Source organism: Natator depressus, chromosome 7, assembly GCF_965152275.1.
Source record: "Natator depressus isolate rNatDep1 chromosome 7, rNatDep2.hap1, whole genome shotgun sequence".
Classification (NCBI taxonomy): domain Eukaryota; kingdom Metazoa; phylum Chordata; order Testudines; family Cheloniidae; genus Natator; species Natator depressus.
In genome coordinates this window covers 42,571,011-42,590,376 of record NC_134240.1, presented here as the reverse complement: position 1 = coordinate 42,590,376, position 19,366 = coordinate 42,571,011, and the positions used below count along the sequence as shown (strand labels likewise).

Here is a 19,366-nt window from a genome sequence, read left to right as displayed (position 1 = left end):
AAATAAATACTATAACATTTCACAATAATAGTCCAAAACACAGCAGCATATAACACTGTCACAAACTGCAAAGTTTTGGATCATTATTATACAGTACTGAAGTATTCTTTTCACTGGGTATATTTTTAAGGCTATGTGCAGGAATATTCACACTTTCCTTTCCCATCATGTGAATAAAGAATCTATGGTTTGTTTTCATGAAGAAGTTTATAAATTCATAATACATAACATGAGGATTTTATTAGTTTATTAGCTTACGATTTTTCTAGCAGCTGTTGAATGGTTAAGTAAGCCCACAATCTCTCAATGAAATTTCCAAAAATGTACTTCTGATGTTGAAATACTTTCTCCTTTTCTCTTACATTTGCTTCGTCCTTAAAAATCAGCTTACTGGTATGCTAAAAGAGAGAGAGAGAGAGAGAGAGAGAGAGAGAGATTGACCCTCAAGAGATAATTTAAAGACAATAATATTTTTAAGTTTCAAGACCTTACCCAGTTTAAAAAAAATATATTTAAAAGTTCCAAAAGAGACCAAGCAAAAGAAATTGATGTCAGCTATAGGATACTTTTTCCCCAATGCAATTTCTTAGTGTTTGGATAGCAGGCAGCTGCTTACAATAAAACTGCTCTGCCATATTTAAAGTGCACTAGTGTTAAACTATTTAAATTCAATTATTTATAATAAATCAGTCCATACCATCAGAAAGCTACATTCTGTGGAAGATGGATGTTATCTTATTCTCAATTTAGCTGCCAGAATTATCAAAAAATCTCACTCTTTACATGATTAATTAAAATATTTTAACAAGATATATGCCTCAATGGAATATAACAACTTAGATCTCAAATGCCCATGAAATAATTTGTAATCATAACTGAATAACTTTCAGAAGCTCCAGGAAGACTAAAAGAAGGAACAGCTCATAGGACATAATAGATGCTCTATTTGTGCCATATTAGTGATTACAGTATTTTATTATACTCATATCTGACATTTCTTATTCCTTATAAATAAACTACTGTTTAGAACATGTGGTGATACTTTATGGACCGATAGGACTTCTCTCTGGTCCGTACATATCAGAAGTAGAGGTGAATATCTGTATACAAGATATTTTTAAAAAACTTTTATTGATGTACAGAAAAGACCATAGACATTTCAAGAATATGTCCCTTACAGTATACGTACAAGTTTCTCTTTGTGTAGAAAACTCTCAGAATTTATAAGTACTTACTGACTGAGCTTGAATTTCCACTGGCAAAACGTCAAGTTCATTGTCAATTTTTCCAGCTACCACAATTTCAGAACCATCAAAAAACAGTTTGAAACTGTTCTGAGTTAATTCCAGGATGGAATTTTCTGGATACTGTATTTCAATATCCTTTAATATGGGAGTAGCCACTTCTTGATAAAAGCCCTAGAGAGAGAGAGAGAGAGAGAGAGAGAGAGACCAAGTGATTGTATAACTAACTCTAAGTAAGTAACCTGTCAAATATTTAAACACATCTCAAAAGGTCTGGTGTTAATTTTTCTCTTCCTACAAAAGTATATTAGGAACTCCCTTTATACTCTGCCTAGTCTATTAGTATATATGACTGGATTTACAGGGATTTGGATTTCCATGGATAGTGACACAGGGAATCTGGTGGATTACCTGTGGTATCACAAATTCTGTTTCACCAGTGTGCTACTTTAATTCCAGGATCTATGGGTGACTACATTTCACATTCTAATTAGTGAGGAGGGGAAACTTCAATAGGTTCCAAGGTTCAGTTCAGATGGGCACACAGAAATACATATATATATCTGATTCACTGGGATCTGCATAATGGAAACTTCACAAAATAAGCCTTTTTGGCAAGGGTTAGTGAAGTTATTTTTCTGATCAGACAAGCAATTCCACATAAGCTATATTTCTCATGGTAATTTGGTACTTCAGTATCCACCAGAACTAAAAAATGCAGGCATATGGAGAGGGGACTGGATCAAACTTTTTCAAACATTCAGAAAACTTTCAGGTCAGTTTTATTGGTGAGAGTTTATAGTTGAGCTTGACCAATGTGCTTCCGTGCTGTGTATCAAATTACAGGCTGGTTGCCTAGAGCTTTGGATAGTTATCTTTTTTGTTTTAGAAACAGAAATAAATAAAACTAAAAAATCTGAACCAGGGATCAAAATTTCTACAGTATCATTTCTATTAGAGAATGAATCTTTCTGTAGCACTAAATGACAGATTTCATCCCTTCGCACAGAATTATAATTTTTCACTCATTTGCCCAGGAGAGATGGGAGAATTTCAAGATTTGGCCCCGTATGCCACAAACATTTTCACTCTCAAAACTGGCCTTTCATTTGGACACAAAATTTGAGGAGAAAACTGATATCACTTTTTGCTCTCTTTGAGAGCCCACAAAGGTTTTCATTTGTATTGGTCTCACAGTTAAGAGTTTCCTGGCATGCCTTTAATTGATTTAAATAGGCCAGAGTCACTAGTTAATATGGCACCTTAGAGACTAACAAATTTATTTGAGCATAAGCTTTCGTGAGCTACAGCTCACTTCATCGGATGCACGTAGCTCACGAAAGCTTATGCTCAAATAAATTTGTTAGTCTCTAAGGTGCCACAAGTACTCCTTTTCTTTTTGCGGATACAGACTAACATGGCTGCTCCTCTGAAACTAGTTAGTATGTTTCCTAAATTATTAACAGAACCCTACCTGGAGCTGCAAATCTGAATCAGAGTCCTCATATATACGACGAGCTATTCCTCTGTTATCGAGGGCCATCTTCTCAAGGAACTTGTAACTGACATCAAAACCAAAGCCAAGGCAATAGAGGACATACTTTCCTCTGATAGCCTTCTGTATATTTTGTTGAATTATTTCAACACCTTGAACACCTGTTATTAAAAAAATGAAAATACAGTGTGTGTGAGAGAGAGAATATATATATATATGTGTGTGTGTGTGTGTATACAGAGAGAGGGTTTTTTTAATATAGAAAGACAGCAATGGGATGTACTGAAAATTTTGCTTCAAACATCTTATGAATAACTCAAAGAAGTAAAACTTAAAAAAAAAAAGTTGTTGAATTCTGCTTAGTTGAGGATGAAAATACCACTCTGCTTTCTCAGTGACTGGGTCTAATTCTCCAGAGAGACCTAATGCACTCATATAACACCTATTCTTCTTCTTCAGATCACTCCAGTTGCGTACAGTGTTTTACAGGATACATGGGTTAGACATGTGTCCAACCCAAGGAACTTACAAATTGATTTGGACAGATGCAATACAAACAATTAAAGGTGGAGGCACAGGGATGGAGGTGGAAGACATTAACAGAAATTATACATGCATACTGAGAGAAAATAAATTAGCTTGTGTGCAATCCAAATGAAAACTGTGATTTAAAAACTTCATTGGTTCTCTCCCTGCCCCCATTTAGCCACACCATTGTGGTCACTGGATTGAAGCTTTTCATTCAACATGATATTCAAAATCACAAAGGGCCAATCCTGGAACCTTTCCTCACGTGAGCAATCCCATTGATTTAGTGTCACATGGTGAGTCAGGAACAGAATTAAGGTCTTCAGACTCTCAGTCTCCTGCTTTAACTACTAGACCAGCACTATCTTAATTTATGTAGTAATATTATGGGACAAAGGTAATTTTCCCATCTTTTTAATCTTTTAATTTTGTTTTTAGTTAAAAAAAAACTCATTTGGATTATGAGAGTCAGTAGACAGGCCTACCACTTATGGGTTTTGCATATATAGGGGGTCATGGGTTGACTCTATCTTGCAGTCATTGAAGAGAAGCCTCATGCAAAACTTTGAAAATCTTTGTTCAGAAACAATTCTGCTCATTTCAGGGCCCGTGATTTCAATGTTTTCTTTCCTAGTTCTAGTTGCTTAAGGAAATTAGCATGAAAACAGAATATTTTGTTTCTTAAGGACTCAACTGAACTTGGTGCATGTTTCTCACATGTCATAATTGCTTAATTGTGTCATCAGAATTAGCTGTTTAATTACTTTCTCACATCATAATCCCCCCATCTTGTAATATCACAGTGAGTTGCTAGTTAACATCAAAATTCACAAAAGATTACAGAATAAACGGTACTATTAAAATATACAGTCAGATTTTGAGAAGTGAGGGGAAAGTGTTGTAACCTAAGCCCAAAAGGATGCACACATATACTACACAAATGCAGCACTGATGTGTGCCCATGGTTTAGCTTCAAGTATGTTGCCTTCAGGTTTCAACCATTCATAGCTAGCCTGCCTCACCTCTCACAGACTGTAAATTGCACAAGGGATTGTGTTTAGATTGTGTTTCTTGTCAAAGGGTGTACGCTCAAACATGCAGACTATTGCCACCATCTCAAGTTCAGCTCTTTCCACGCTCCTTTCACGTATAGTCTGTAGAAGTAGCCTCTCTGCAGTGGACCAAGAATAGGTGAGAACTTCCACCCCACTCCTGGGCAGGAGTTTTCTAGTATACAGACCATGTATGACAACTACCAGAATGTGAACGTAAAAGATGCATAATTAGGGGAGGGGGAATTGCCTTACTGTGATTAACTTACCAACAGTGGGTTGACCATCTGTCAGCAAAATTATCATGGAAATGCTGTGTACTTGCAATATCTCAGCATAGTTGGCCTTATCTAGTGTGTTTGCTGCAGTCAGTAGGGCATTGTTGATATCTGTTCCTACAACAGAGAAAATACACATGATTCTACATCTAAAAACAATTAAAAGAACTCAATTAGTTCACCTCAGTTTAAAGAGGCATTTGACTGGATATAAAAAAATAAGATTAGAGGAAATTGTAAAAGGTGGCGAGACAGAGGATGATTTGAGCTTTTAAGTTACTTGGTTTGCTAATGATGGGTTATATTGAATTGTACATTAGTTATTCAGGGGTATTTTGATAGTATTTTCAGTAAATTATGTGAAGAGGAACATAGACGGGGCCCTTTTTTAGTGTCTCTACAGATCCATATAAAATAATTATTATTATCGGAGAGATTAGAATTTAAGAAATATTACTTGGATTCATTTGAGGAGCCTAAGGATTGTGCCGCTCACTGGCGGTCTACATTGGTATCATTGGTATCAAATGCTGAGGCCTGAACATCCAATCAAGTGTAAAACAAAATTAATAGCAGAAGAATAGAAAGTAAAATAAACTTTCGGGCATCACTGTTCACTAATGGTTATATTAACCTTTTGCTTACAAAATAGAGCTGTGTGAGAACTGGAATGTCCATTTTACAGAAAATTCTGTGATTTTCAAATTTGTTTTTTGTTGGAAATCAGAACAAAACATCAATTTTCCAAATTTCCTTTGAAACCAACTTTTTGAAAAATTTCTGTTTCAAGTCAATTAAAATGTTGCATTTAGAGTGAGTTTATTTTTTAAAATTGTATTATATACTATAATGTGTTATATAAAATAAAATATACCTTTAAATGTTCTTTCAAAATGGAAAATTGAAACATTCCATTCTAATAAGGTGAACCTTATCAAAACAGTTCATTTCAATTATTTTAAAATTAAATATTGTGGAACATTTCAATTTTGACATATTGGCCTTTTCTGAGGAAAAATGTTCTACTGGAAATTTTTCAACTAGCTCTCTTATAAACAATCGTACGTATAAAAAGGAAAAACTCCCTTACACCTTACATTTCATAACTGTAGTGGAACATCTGTATATGTGCACATAACAGTTTACTGGCCAGTTGATCTTATTAATGTAAGCAGTCTTCCTGTCCCTTTTCATCCCTAGTATTTATTAAAAAATAACTAGTACTTCCTGTTTAAAATTACTGTGTAAACTCTTTGAGACAAGTATCATGTCTTATTTGTTCTGAAAAGTACCATATAACATAAATTAATAACAACAGTTTGTTCTAGCAGTTATTTCACATACTCTGTGGTGAGTGTCTATGTTTAAAAGTATTTAGATAGCATGTTTACCTCCACGAGCCATAATAGTTTTAACATATCTTTTAGCACTTTCCACATTTTGTCCAGTTGCTTGTAACAAAGTATTCTTCCATTCAGTAACCAGGCTGTTAAAGGTTATTAAGCTAAAATGATCTTCAGGTCTGAGGTCTTCCAAAATCTTCAGGAGGGCATCTCTTGTCTGTTAAAAAGTGGGGGGAAAGTGTATTTTTTGTTTTGTATTTTATCTGAATTTGAATTTAAAATGGAGCTGCAGCTTATTAAGATATCTTTATTTTTGCTGCATAGTTTATTTTAAATAATGAGATTTCTCTTCAGAAGAACGTAACATATTCCAAGTACAATATTTGTTTGCGTTATACACCCAAGTGCAAATACTGTAATTCACTTTGTAAGCAGTTTCAAATTTATAAACTTCGGCTCATATATAGTTGAATAAGGAAGAATCTCTTGATATGTAAATCCAACCCTTAGGTCAAGGATACATTAGAGACATAATCTAAACTTTCCTTGTACACATCTAGTTTTGCCAACTCTTGCAATTTTATTGCGAGTCTCATCATATTTGATGTTGTTCTTAATTCCCAGCTGCTGGAATCAAGAGACTTTATGAGAATCTCAGCTTCCATTTTAAACGATTTCTAATTCCCATGGTTGTGGAAAAATTAAAGCTTGAAAACACGAAGTGAGTGAACTTAGTAAAGCTTCAGAAATCAGAAGGCAAATAAAAAGAACCCCAATTTTTTAAATTTATAATTTTATGAGACTTTATGAGAATCTCAGCTTCCATTTTAAACGATTTCTAATTCCCATGGTTGTGGAAAAATTAAAGCTTGAAAACACGAAGTGAGTGAACTCAGTAAAGCTTCAGAAATCAGAAGGGAAATAAAAAGAACCCCAATTTTTTAAATTTATAATTTTAAGCCAGTTTCATAATTTTAGGGGGTTGACTCATTTTTTGGAAGTCTTTGGGTTCACAGTACTGCACAGCTAAACACCAACTTCTGTGACAGTGCCATTATCACTTTTTTATGCAAATTGTTCTTCTCTCTGATCATCTTAACAGTAAAGAGCATGGGCCATAATCAGCCCTGGTGTAAATCAATGGAGTTGAACCCACTGTATTTGACTTGAGTAACGGCTAAAAGGATTGGGTCCTAAAATATGCAAAGCTTATACAACCATTTCAGTAACTTATGCTGGAGAAGGAGGAGAATTTGAGGCGCTGGTCACTGTAATACTATTTGTTTCAAGGACTGGTCACCGAGGCTAGGGTGGAATGGCTTTGAAAAGTGGAATATGAGGTGGAGGATCAGGGCATTTGTTGGGACTCCACAATAACGTTATCTTTCAATTTGAGGCCATTACAGGTGACCTAATCTTGTAACTGTTACTGATGCAAGTACTCCTACTGAAGACAGTAGGGCCCACTTCCACTCCCAGTGAAGTCAGTGAGTAAAACTTCCACTGGCTTCATTCCACTGTGATCTTATTTTTTCCCACTTTTATTAAAACAAAACAAAACAAAAAAACTGAAGCAAAATTTTTCATATGTAAACAACTCAGTTAGAAAGCTAGAACTTTATCAAGATGAGATATCTACAACAACAGCCATGTTAGGAAGTGGTTAAACTTTAAAATTATCAACTTAAATAAAGTTGCATATTCATATTTCCAAGAGCAAGATGGCTTCTAGCCTCTGAAAATGTTGCATGTCTACAGAAGTAGCATGAGTTTTAAAACTGAACATCACTGTTATTTACTAGAGTGAGATAGTGCTGCTGGTACATGAAGCACCTTTAGAAATTACAGTGGACTCATCAGCTTTTCTTTATACAACAGCACAGACACTGAATAAATATACAAATGTAATTCTGTGTTTAAGAAGTGAGTTACCTGTTCAATTTTTCTGCCTGACATAGAGCCACTTTGATCTACAACAAAGATGACATTTTTGGGAAACGTTGGCATTTCACTGGGTGCAAAGTAATGCACAAAATACCCATTTACGATCTGAAACACAAAAAGTTAATACATACAATTTACATCTTGCATTATTGTGACACAGCCACAGGATCAGATCCATCATCAGCCTACTAGTCTTCTAGACAAATCCAAACTGTATTTCCTCAAAATAATTGTTGAAACATAGATAGAGCAGATGAGATTGTTCACTCAGTTGCACCTGCTTGATACTTGGGTAATTCCATGGCATAAGTCCGAAGTAACAGGATGGAGAATCAGGCACTCTCTCATATACATACCACAAACACAATTTATCTAAAACAGCTGAAAAAGAATCTAATTAACAACTTCACTATCTATTTGAGGGTGTGTTTTTTTAAATTATTTAGCAACACTGATCTAGGCAACCTGTTAACTATAATTTCCATTTTTAAACATATCCATGTATATAAAATTAGTAAAATTATATAGAAAGTGAATTGCATATTATTCACTTAATTAGGGTGAAGCGGGGCAGTCACCCCACTCCGGTTTGGAAGGGGTTAAAAACAGCCCTGGGAAAGGGCTGCCCCGGGGAGCCAATCATGAGCGGGCTTGGGGCAGCCAATCAGGGCCCGGCTGGGCCACTATAGGAAGGGCTCCTGAAGAGAGATGGAAGTGAGTCTTGCTCCAGTAGTGGAGCAAGAAGGACCTAGCTGCCTGGGAGAGACAGGGGTACCTTGGACAGAGCAGTACAGGGAAAGGGCAGGTTGAGCTGGGGAGCTCTGGTCTGGTGACCTCCCAGGCTGAGGCCTTGTGGCAAAGGCCTGAGGAGGTACTAAGGCTGCAGGGAGGCAGCCTGGGCAAGAAAAGGCAGCCGGTCCAACCCCCTTGCCAGTGATGAGTGGCCATTTCAGACTGCAGTTTGCCCCTGACAGAAGGGACTAGATGACGACTGGCAGTAGCCACTGAGGCAAAGTGGGTGTAGGGGGTTTGGGGGTTCCCCTGGGAGGGGAGACCCAGAGTGTGGGGACACTGCAGCGGGGCAGCACCCCAAGGTAAGGGGCACTGTGGTCCCGGAGGGATGTGGGGCCTGAATTGGTGGAGATAAAGGGACTGCAGAGGGGCAGGTAAGGGCAGGGGAGAAACCGGCCAGAGGAGGGTGCTCCTGAGCTGGATGAGCTAATTCCTGGACTGACCAGCAGGAGGCGTGGTGCCGGTGAATGCCCACCCTGTTACAAGGGCATGTGTTGGTCCACAAACTTTTATAACAAAAATCTTATTAAAATTGTTTTACAACGTAAATAGAGATAAATGTAGAATATATACAAGTAATTACTGTTTAACAGTTGTCTAAATCAAATTCAGTTAATCTCATTTACAAAAGAGACTGGCAACTAATCCTTAGGTCTGCCAGCATTTGAAAATCCTCTTTACAGAAAAATGGTATGATGCAATATAAAACTAATTTGTCAATGGATGGTGCTGAGCGCTTTTTCTGGGTTTACTGATTACCTTCAACTCCTACTCCCTTTGGATTGATGACTACACCTTTTAAGAATAGCCATGTTAGTCTGTATCCGCAAAAAGAAAAGGAGGACTTGTGGCACCTTAGAGACTAACAAATTTATTTGAGCATAAGCTTTCGTGAGCTACAGCATCTGATGAAGTGAGCTGTAGCTCACGAAAGCTTAGGCTCAAATAAATTTGTTAGTCTCTAAGATGTCACAAGTCCTCCTTTTCTTTTTACGCTTTTTAATTGTACTATAGCACTTTCAGAATCTATCAACCCATGATGATCTCTCTCATTTGCACTTCCAGACATATATTTGTTACCTGTATATCTCCTGCACTGACACGCCTTTTAACATCGTAACGTATGATAAAGTCTCCATCTAGGAGGGTTTCCTCAAGTTCAGGACTCTTCTTTTGTTGAGCTATTGTTGGTTTAAATAAAATATGAGCCTGAAAATTAAACGCAAAAGCAACTAAATTAAGATTAATCACAAAAATAAATAGCAACTAAAAATAACAGATAAATTCCCATTAGCATTACTCGAAAGGTAGAGAAATATGCCCCTCTGGCCGAAACCTTGAGAGCTAAAGGTTACCAGGTCCAGACACACGCGCTGATCGTCGGAGCCTTAGGGGCATGGGACCCCAGTAACGAGCGAGTGCTGAGAGAATGTGGAATCGGTCAACGCTCCGCTCCGCTGATGGATGCGGCAACTCATGGTGTCAGACGCCACCAGGTGGTCGAGGGACATCTACATAGAACACATAACTGGACATCGGCCATAACAGGAGGGATGAGCTGAAGTGCCAGTGAGAAGCACAGTCAGGAAAGTAATAAATGCTTTCCTCATGGATTGTATTTTCTAAATGGACAACCAACCTAATTCTCAATTACTGAAGGACAGTCTTCACTCATTGATATATTTTGCTTTCCACCACCGAATCTCTGTACAACTTTTCATGGGTGATGTACCCAAGAATTCGGATTCTAATATGTAAACTGTATTGTTAAATCTGTTCACCTAAATTTGGGTTATTGCTGATTATGTACTGTAGGTATCATATGACTTTTAAAAACTAGCTTTATATTTGTGGATAATCTAAGCACTATACCCAGATGTACAGACACTATTTTCCCAACCTATGTATTATATAATTTTTTTAATATTAGCTTTAATATAATTTTCCTGATGATGTTTTACCTTGGTCTCATTCTGCACCTTTGTAAGAGCTTCAGTTAACTCATTTGTCATAAAGGTGCTGTCAGTTTCCAGGAAATTTATACCCTGGGGTTCAAAGATGTGGACATCAATCTGAAGGAAAGAAGGAAAATAGGTCAGCATCACTTGGCAGCTGCAGGGTTGCCCAAACAAGGTAGCAGCATTTATTCCTAAAGCCTCTAGGTATAGCTTACCTGAAAGTGTTTAACAAGCTGCTTGGGTCTGACCTTAAATAACAATTCATACTTCCCCAGCTGTCGCTTCAACAACTCCTCATATATCAGCTCAAAGGTAACCTTACTGTCTGATGCTACGTTGACTGAAACATGAAACTGCTCTAGTTTCCTTCCGGTGGTTCTGAAAATAAGCAAAATTGACATTTAGCTTTTTACTGTGATATTTTCAGGGGATGTTGCCAAAGTTTCCATTTGTCTGGGTTAAAGAGCGGTCAAGTGGCACAGCCAAGGAGAGAGAGGTCACTTTGTTTAATGTAAATAAGACTTCTTCACATCCCACGGAGAGTTACTTACCATTTCAAAGTTTTTAGTGTACAGTATTTATTCTATATGTAGGCGATGAGTTTAGATTTGTAGTAGAAACCTAGAGGCACTGGAGTTGGAATTAATGCCAGTGGCGGTAGGATTGAATAACTGGAATCCCAGACTGAATATTCTCCTCCAGTGCAATGTTGCCTACAGTTCTGAAGCATTCTTAAGGCCTGAACCTACAACAGGTTATGCCTGCGCATGCTGTTACTCTCCAGTGTAGTCCATAGAGCCTTCCATCCTAGCCCATTTCTGGGTGGGTTATGAATAATTTCCCTTGCTGCACCTATTGCTTAGATCAATTTTAATCTAGCAACTCTTTAAAGTGATGGATTTTTAAAACTGATCTGGCCTTAAAAGCAGCAAAAATTACTCTGTGTAAGAGACAGGTTTTGTTTTGGTTTTTTTTCTCATTTTGCCATGGATTTGAAACACATTTTGGTGGTATCCCTTTTTCACCTGAGTGTTTAGCCAAAATTCGGGGTCCTGCAGGTTGTTTCAGTTAGGAAGAGAAATTAACAATGGAGCAATGTATTTCTTTGATACAATCCTGTTTATTTACAAATAATGTACCAAGTCCTGTTTCCTTGAACCCAGGGGGAAATCAAACAGCAGGAGCTTTTCTTTGCTCACCTTTCCAAGCCAGTACTCAGCCTCCTAAAGCTCGCTCTAGGCTTTTTCTTAGGGCTGTGTACCCAGAGCTTGTTCTGCCATCTCCTTGGCATTGTGCTCACTCTCTGAGGCCATATCTACACTACCACCCATGTTGGCAAAATTTATGTCACTCAGGGAGGTGAATAAAACACTCCCCTGAGTGACATAAGTTTCGCCGGCATAAGTGGTAGTGTGCTACTGCCACTTCTAGGAGGTAGTTTAGTTCTGACGATGGGAGAGCTCTCCCCCATCAGCATAGAGGGCTACACGAGAGATCTTACAGTGGTACAGCTGCATCGATACAGCTGTGCTGCTGTAAGGTCTCTAGTGTAGACAGAACCTTAGGCTATGTCTACACTGACAATTGAGCAACAAAACTTTTGTCATTCAGAGGTGCTAAACCCTCCCCCCCCCCCAAAAAAAAAAAAAAGACAAAAGTTTTGCCGCAGCAAGAGTCAGTGTGAATAGTGCGTTGTCGGCAGGAGTGTTCTCCTGTTGACAACGTGAACACTGCTCGTTGGGAGTGGAAGTATTTGGTTGGCAAAAGTGCCAACAAACAGCAGCTACGTTGCCTGACTTTTAGCAGCACAGCTGTGTCGACATGGCCATATCGCTAAAAGCTGTGTAGTGTAGACAAAGCCTTAGTCTGTTTCTGTGGTGTTTCGTGCTGCTTCACACGAACACACCCCCCTCCAATCCAATCTCCCGCCTCTGAGTTTATCGGATCACAGTAGAACTCCCTCACCTATCTCTGCAGTATTAACTCGTACTCCAGTCCTGCATATGGCTTTGTTTTGGACAGAGCCCCCCCATTCAATTGTTACAGCTATCTATTCGATAAGGGATCTCAATTGCTTTGTACATTTCTTCTGAATGAAAGGAAGCTGTTATACCCATCAGTTTCAATGCAGTTTAACCCAATCCATAATATTGAAACTGAAAATCAGAGGAAATAATAGTGAATCAGAACTGCTGCTTACTTGACAAGGCCGGCACTTTGACCGTGTGAAACCGCAATGTCATATTGCTCTTGTGCAGACGCTTTCTCCTTTATTGTTCCCGGATATGTTTCTCCATCAATTGACCTAAAATGTTTTAAAATATTAAAACTGAGAGGTGAGCTCTGCTGGTCTGTGGAAGGGGAAGGGGCAATACAGTGCCCTGTGGTTCTCAGGGCATCTGCACAGGAAGCCCTTAAGTCCCATCTCCCTCCAATCACCATAGCTCATTAGAGAGCCATGGTGTCATTGTCTTTGTACCCTCAGAGACCCTTTGATGAGGTTAGAGGTCATGCAGCAGGAATATCAAGCAGCACTGACCTCTTGAAATTTCTGCAATTAAATATACCATCTTGCTAGGGATATAATAAACTTTGCACAGCAGGCAGGCTAATTTATTGAGCATCACTATATTATATCCAATTTTCATACTCGACTTTTTCAGTCTGCAGACATTGTGTGAGAGAACCTCTGAAGAGCCAACTGCCCTTCCAGTGTTCCACAACTGGTTTTTCAGAATGTTACACTCAGTGTATCATCAGAAAGGTGCACTGATGGTCTAATACACCACAGATGGAGACCCACATTATTAGTATTAGATGTAGCAGAAGAGCCTACATGCTGAAGTTAGTGATGAAAGCTGTCTTAGGTAATTCCACTTCAAAAACAGCCTCCTGGGATTCATTAACCTTGTTGACAAATCTGCTGGTGATAACAGTATGAGCAAATCGAGACGTAACCGTAGAGTCCACATGCAGGCTGTAGATTTCAATGGCATTCTGGAAAAAAAAGAAACACATTGAAATAGACAGGGTGGTGAAATTCAGCTACCACCATAATGAAATGTAGCATCAAATAGTGAGGGGGTTTGGAGGCTGGTGTAATGTTCAGCTCTCTAGAAGCAGCAGTGGGCTGTCGGCTTCCTATCTGAGGTAAAAGAGCTGAGACTGATGGAAAAGGCAGACTGATCCTATTTTAAAAGGCAAAACAGAATTAATCATTTGTGGCTTCAACTGAGGATCACACGGGGTGTCATGCTGATGACCATGATCTCTACAAGATTTTCCACTCAATTCACAATAGCAGTGAGTCCTGTGATTTTCCATTCAAAATCCATGATCAAGCTTGCTCACTGCTTGCTCTTTATTCACATCCCCATAATAACCAATTCTATTGTACATAAACCTGTGGCCTGTTCTGCATAAGTTATTCCACAGAGGGTTTTAGCTGAACAGTAAGCCATTCTGAAATTTCTTCCCTCATTGGGTGATTATGATGCTGGACAACTACCTGACCTGACCACCAGGAGAGGACTTGGCTCACAGAATTAAACACCCTGTTGATGCCCCTTTAGGTATTTGGCCCAGAGAGCCAGACTGTCTTCCTTGTTTTTAATCCTCTCTCTCTCAAGTAGGACTTAGCTGCACATTTTGCAAGCCAGTAGCTTCTGGTCACATGTAATGTTTGGCAGGTTAGATCCCTGTGTGGGCTGTCTTTGTTTGCACAGCCCGAAGGTGCCCTTGAAATGCACCTATTTCAAACTATTTAACTCTTTCAAAGCCCAATCATGATTAGAAAAAAATTGCTGTTTTACAACTTTAACTCAGCTTCCTTAACAGGCTTTCCCTGTGAAAATTTCATCAAGCAGCTCCACTGGGAAACTCTTGGGGTGTTCTTGTTTTATTAAAGGTGTTTTTCCATATGTGATGTGGGGCTGTAGACTGATCCAAAAGAATTTGCCAGTGTGTGGGTGGCAGTGTTTCCGCAAAATGAATGGAAAGATTTAAGTCAGAGTTCAACAGACATAGCATTTTTTGATAAGCAGAGTCATGACAAGACTGTAAATCTAAGTTGAATCACAACCAACAGCATCTCTAAGAGTTAGTAGCAAAATTACATATAAAATAAAGAGTTTAGCGTCTAAAATGGATGCACATATATCTTTTTACTTCTCCAAACTGAACCTGCAAATCTTTTAAACTGCTAGTTGATTACTAATTAAAATAATCATTCACCTCTATATTTTATACATAGCATCCATTTTAAAGCTGTCAGTTTCTTCACAGTCAAAGGCATGTCTTCATGACAAGTTTTAATCACATTTGAACATAATTGTGAATAGTTGAGTTAGATAAGCTTACAGTTTGCTGAGCACAATTTAGCAGTCAGCCAACATCATCGACCCAAGACATGTTGTGCTCACCATCCTGTCAGCTATAAAGCAATTCAAAACACCCAGGAATAAATAATTTGTTGCCTCTTTTGCTGGTTCTATAGCTGTTGCCAGAACTGTGTAGACATCAGCCAAGATAATGGTGTACAAACAAAGATATTTGGCAAGATAAACAACTTCAGAATATTTTTGGATGGAGGAGGAAGCAATGTGATTGGCTAATTAAGATTTCAATCCACACTGTTATGGGACAATGACTAGCAATGATCGTGCTATCATCTACAAAGTACATCGCATATATCAACAAATTAAATCGTGATGAATTAACTTACTGTTGTCATAAACAGACTACAAATTGTGCCCGGACCCATGTCTGCTCCCCCTAACAGCAAAGGGTTAAAAACTTTCCCCTGCATTGCCCCCCGTAGATTGCCTGAAGTACTGCCACTGAATTCAAAGAATAAGCCAAACTAAGAGTAATCACAGGTGTATCTCTCTTTTGGCTGCTGGATATTACCTTTTGTTTCACTGCTGTCCTGGCCCTTAGCCTCTGTGGGCCATACATTAAAGCATGTGTTGTGTCAATATGAAGGACCACCCAGGCAAGGTGGGGTCCAAATAACTGTATTTAGCAAATATAAACAACATGCAAGGCCCAGCTGTGTACTGTATTCACACTGTTGCTCTGGCTAGCTTCTGGAAGATAGTGAGCACCACGAGAGTGCTCAAACCTTTTAAAGAAATAACAATCCTATCACTGCACCAGTGGTTCTCAACCTTTCCAGACTACTTGTACACCTTTTTAGGAGTCTGATTTGTCTTGAGTACCCCAAATTTCACCTCACTTAAAAACTACTTGCTTGCAAATCAGACATAAAAATACAAAAGTGTCACAGCACACTATTACTGAAAAATTACTTACCTTCTAGTTTTTACCATATAATGAAAAATAAACTGATTGGAATATAAATATTGTACTTACATTTCAGTGTGATACTTGAGCCTGTTTTTCACTTTTGAGCCTTGTGTGAAGCCCGAACCCCAGGCAGTGGGACTGATGCATGCAACTTAGCTTTGCAGGGGCCCCTGTGATGTGGGGCCCCGGGCAATTGCCCTGCTTGCTGGCCCTGCACTTGTGATCTCCTAAACTCATCCCATGACATCCCCGGGCTGCAACCCCCAGGTTGAGAAACACCGATCTAGATGAGTTGAATATCCCCTGGAAGACCACTGCATACCCCCAGGGGTATACCTACCCCTGGTTGAGACCCACTGCACTACACTATCATTGCAACAATCACTGCTCATAAGTACTGTCTTAATTCACAGTGAGTGACAGAGAGATCTAAATGGACTACCACACTGAGGAGAGCAGCTGCTGTGAGATGGTCACAGTTCTCAAATGCTGAGGCCCTTGGCTTCTTGCCTCGCTGCTCACTTGAAGCAAATTCCACCTGTTACTCTTCACAGAAATCAGAGTTACTGTGGCAAAACAGAACCAGCGGAGTCAATTCTAGCTCCATTCAAAACAAGTGGGTAAAAACAAAGCCCTGAAAGAATAGAAGGAAAATAATTATGGCCATTTTTGTGGGGGTTCCCAGTAGCCCCCAAATAAATCTTCTGTGTTTACCCCCCCCTCCCATCTTCAAACATCTTATATCACACTGTGTAGTAACTTTCCCTTTGATGGAAGAGACCTGGACTCTCTCCTTCTAGCTCTCTTCTCCATCACTTCATGAGACGGAGTCATTTTCTGTTTGGTTTATTTGTGTTGCTCAGGTGGGTTCTGGTCATAACTGGCCAGCTGAGAATTCCTCCAGCAGGGGCAGAGCTCTCAGTTCACGTAAAAAGTCAGTTGCCCCAATGACCACACAACCTGTTATAGGGTCAGGTCAGGGTGGCGCTCTGCTGTGCCAATCCTCAGATGATGTATGGTCCACTACACTGGGCATAAGTTAGCAGAGATTCTCAACCTATTTACCACTGTGGGCTGCATCCAATACTACCTGTACGGCCCTGAGGATGTCACATAGGCTGCAGCTGTGTGCTGACTGGGCTGCAAGTGGCCCACGGGCCACAGGTTGAGAACCACTGAGTTAGAGCAATCCCAAGACTGCTCTAACTCATACCACTGCCAGCACGTAGACTGGCCCACAGAACCAAGGTGTTGGTCAGACCACCTGCCTTTACCCTCCATCCAATGAATCTCAGAGGCATGAGAGAATTTAGCCCCATGTGTCTTCCAGAAGGCATCATTAGAGAGCAATTCCTGAACTTTTCTTTACTCCCCCCGCAACCCCAAGGCTAAGTATATCATCCCCTCTGCAGTGTTCCCTGGTACCTAGCATCCCAGGAAGCCAACCTTCTTTTTCAAAAGCATCCATCAATACAGCATGTCGTACACGCCACAGGAAAATTGTTTTATAACAGTGTGTGAGATTTTCCAATGTATGAGTTCATTTTATCATCAGAAATAGAGAACAAACATTTAAACATGTTCTCTAAAATTTAGCTTACTTTTAATTAGGCCATTTACCCCACCCCTTTGATAAATTTGTGACATTACATTAAACACATTTTCAGCTTCAAAGTATTAAAAGAAACTAATTGCCTTCCTCCTTCACATCCCATGGAAACTAATTATTTCCACTAAAGAAGGTAGCAATTTAATGGACCAAATTCAGCCCTGATGTAAGCAGTGGCAACTCCATTGAACTTACTCCCCAAGACCCAATACGTCTCCCTCCAAGATTGATCACACAAATGGATACTTAACATTCCCAGGGAAAAGTATGATCAGACAAATCTGTAAATCCTTTCATTCCTACTTACATTTCAACAAACCAGAAGAAAGCCCTCGATAGACCCCACCCTTGTCACACCACGGTATATGGGTACATAGAGTGGCTAATGGTTCCAACATAAATGAGTTGAATTACATGACTGAATACTGAACATTCATTCATCACTTACATTCTGTTGAAAAGTTAGGAAACCAGCTTAGGCATGCTCTCAATAACAAACAGACTAAATACCTTGTGATCAGTATTTTCTGCTAACACTATAATTGAGGAAATGACCAGCAGTGCGACAAATGCTTGCCCTTCCATTTTGGAAACACCAGATCTCAAAATGAAAACCTATTTACAAGATTCAGTTAATGAATAACTAGTATCTGGGTTATGTAGAAATTCTGGGAAGACCGTAAACCTAATATTTACATTATAAACCCTGTAAATAACTCGGATCATTAAAAGCATCGTTTCCTAATGGATTTTTTGTTTGGAAGTGTTATAATCCTAACATTTCTTTTATGGGACCTGTACACCTAGGAGCCACGTTTAACAGGTTCCAATATATTTCCTGCTCAAACTTAGCTTTCAGACTGTCTATTAATATCATAGAACTTACACACATATATGGTATCAGAAGGTGACTGCATCTTTTTGTGTGCCTGGATATGTGAAATGGTATATGGAATACGGCAGAATATGGACCCTGGACTTCAGAAAAGCAGACTTGGACTCCCTCAGGGAACTGCTGGGCAGGATCCTCTGGGAGAATAACATGAGGGGGAAAGGAGTCCAGGAGAGCTGGCTGTATTTTAAGAATTCTTATTGAGGTTACAGGGACAAACCATCCCGATGTGTAGAAAGAATAGTAAATATGGCAGGCGACCAGCTTGGCTTAACAGTGAAATCCTTGCTGATCTTAAACACAAAAAAGAAGCTTACAAGAAGTGGAAGATTGGACAAATGACCAGGAAGGAGTATAAAAATATTGCTCGGGCATGCAGGAGTGAAATCAGGAAGGCCAAATCACACCTGGAGTTGCAGCTAGCAAGAGATGTTAAGAGTAACAAGAAGGGTTTCTTCAGGTATGTTAGCAACAAGCAGAAAGTCAAGGAAAGTGTGGGCCCCTTACTGAATGAGGGAGGCAACCTAGTGACAGAGGATGTGGAAAAAGCGAATGTACTCAATGCTTTTTTCACCTCTGTCTTCACAAACAAGGTCAGCTCCCTGACTACTGCGCTGGGCAGCACAGCATGGGGAGGAGGTGACCAGCCCTCTGTTGAGAAAGAAGTGGTTCAGGACTATTTAGAAAAGCTGGATGAGCACAAGTCCATGGGGCTGGATGCGCTGCATCCGAGAGTGCTAAAGGAGTTGGCGGATGTGATTGCAGAGCCATTGGCCATTATCTTTGAAAACTCATGGCGATCAGGGGAAGTCCCGGATGACTGGAAAAAGGCTAATGTAGTGCCCATCTTTAAAAAAGGGAAGAAGGAGGATCCTGGGAACTACAGGCCAGTCAGCCTCACCTCAGTCCCTGGAAAAATCATGG

At 39.4% G+C, this 19,366-nt stretch overlaps 1 protein-coding gene across 1 annotated transcript in view; it reads right to left on the bottom strand.

Moving 5' to 3' along the window:
• LOC141991519 (inter-alpha-trypsin inhibitor heavy chain H4-like) overlaps positions 1-18,135 on the bottom strand; it is a 38,719-nt gene extending 20,584 nt beyond the window's left edge. Inside the window, exons 1-12 of the mRNA XM_074959838.1 lie at positions 18,061-18,135; positions 13,471-13,631; positions 12,835-12,939; positions 10,850-11,012; positions 10,638-10,748; positions 9,757-9,885; positions 7,873-7,989; positions 5,989-6,157; positions 4,589-4,714; positions 2,719-2,900; positions 1,236-1,418; positions 259-398 (exon numbers count right to left, since the gene is read on the bottom strand). Of these exons, the coding sequence (XP_074815939.1) occupies positions 259-398; positions 1,236-1,418; positions 2,719-2,900; positions 4,589-4,714; positions 5,989-6,157; positions 7,873-7,989; positions 9,757-9,885; positions 10,638-10,748; positions 10,850-11,012; positions 12,835-12,939; positions 13,471-13,631; positions 18,061-18,135 (1,661 nt within the window). The remainder of the gene's footprint in view (positions 1-258; positions 399-1,235; positions 1,419-2,718; positions 2,901-4,588; positions 4,715-5,988; positions 6,158-7,872; positions 7,990-9,756; positions 9,886-10,637; positions 10,749-10,849; positions 11,013-12,834; positions 12,940-13,470; positions 13,632-18,060) is intronic.
• Between the last annotated feature and the right edge of the window lie 1,231 nt (positions 18,136-19,366).